The 1,020-nt window shown below is 34.5% G+C and overlaps 1 protein-coding gene across 1 annotated transcript in view; it reads right to left on the minus strand.

The window, feature by feature from the left end:
* LOC109587709 (transcription factor 25-like) overlaps positions 1 to 1,014 on the minus strand; it is a 1,535-nt gene extending 521 nt beyond the window's left edge. The window contains exons 1-3 of the mRNA XM_020003932.1: positions 947 to 1,014; positions 681 to 786; positions 366 to 521 (exon numbers count right to left, since the gene is read on the minus strand). Coding sequence (XP_019859491.1) covers positions 366 to 521; positions 681 to 786; positions 947 to 957 — 273 coding nt within the window. The 5' untranslated portion in view covers positions 958 to 1,014. The remainder of the gene's footprint in view (positions 1 to 365; positions 522 to 680; positions 787 to 946) is intronic.
* Positions 1,015 to 1,020: the final 6 nt, after the last annotated feature.

The raw sequence follows: 1,020 nt of genomic DNA on the forward strand, positions 1-1,020 counted from the left end.
CTCAATTTTCTACCAGCATAAGAACATCAATATGTATCAGAAAATGTAATAAAAATGAGGCTGATTTTGAAGCCATCATTTTGAAAAAGCATGGGCCTAAAAAATTTGGTCATTTAAAAAAATACTAATAATTTGAAAAATATTTGCCAGAATCAGCTCAAACTTTCTACACAGCATAAGGACATCAATATGTATCAGAAAATGTAATAAAAATTGAGGGTAATTTTGGAGCCATTTTTTGAAAAAAACCATGGCCAATGGTTTTTTGTTTTTGCCTTTGCTTTTTTTTCAAAAACTGGCCCGTTTTAAAAATGCTCATAGCTCAAAAAATATCCGTACAACCAGTGCCTATTATTGAGGCTTACTGAAGGAAACATGATCAGTGCTGCTTGAAGCTTCTGATCAGCTTCTTCTAGAGAAGTAGCTCTTGCTTCATCCTCAGATAATGAGAGACTCTGATGGAAGAATGCCAGTGGAATGGAGAATGCACAGTTAGGAAGCTGAGACAAGTTCCTTTTAGCCTAAGGGGAGGAAGGAAGAAGAAAAAAATAGAATAAGACACAGAATTACACATGGAGAAAAACTTTTGAGATTTCGTCATTTCCATATTTAAAGCGCTTTTTGAATAATGTACATGTAAATTGTATGTGTCACTAATAATGTGTGTGTTTAGAGCTCACTCCCCATCTCTTGTCCATGTCAATGAGGAACTGATAGTCACAGGCTCTGACAGCATAATAGTCAATCATTAATAGAACACACAATGGATCAGTCTCTGGATCCAAACTGAAGAAAAGAAAATACATAGTCCAATAACAATCAATAACAAAGAACAGTGCAGCTCTCTTTATGCATGTATTTTATTGAGGCATAAATGTACATGTACAACAGTACAAGTACATATGTACATGTACATGAATGTCTCTTTCTCTCTCTCTCTTCTTACCTCATTAACATTTTACAGAACTCAAAGGCAGTTCTATGACAGCCTCTAGTACCAACATAATTAATGTGATGAAA

This window comes from Amphimedon queenslandica, unplaced genomic scaffold (assembly GCF_000090795.2).
Source record: "Amphimedon queenslandica unplaced genomic scaffold, v1.1 AMPQUscaffold_12472, whole genome shotgun sequence".
NCBI classification, from domain to species: Eukaryota; Metazoa; Porifera; class Demospongiae; order Haplosclerida; family Niphatidae; genus Amphimedon; species Amphimedon queenslandica.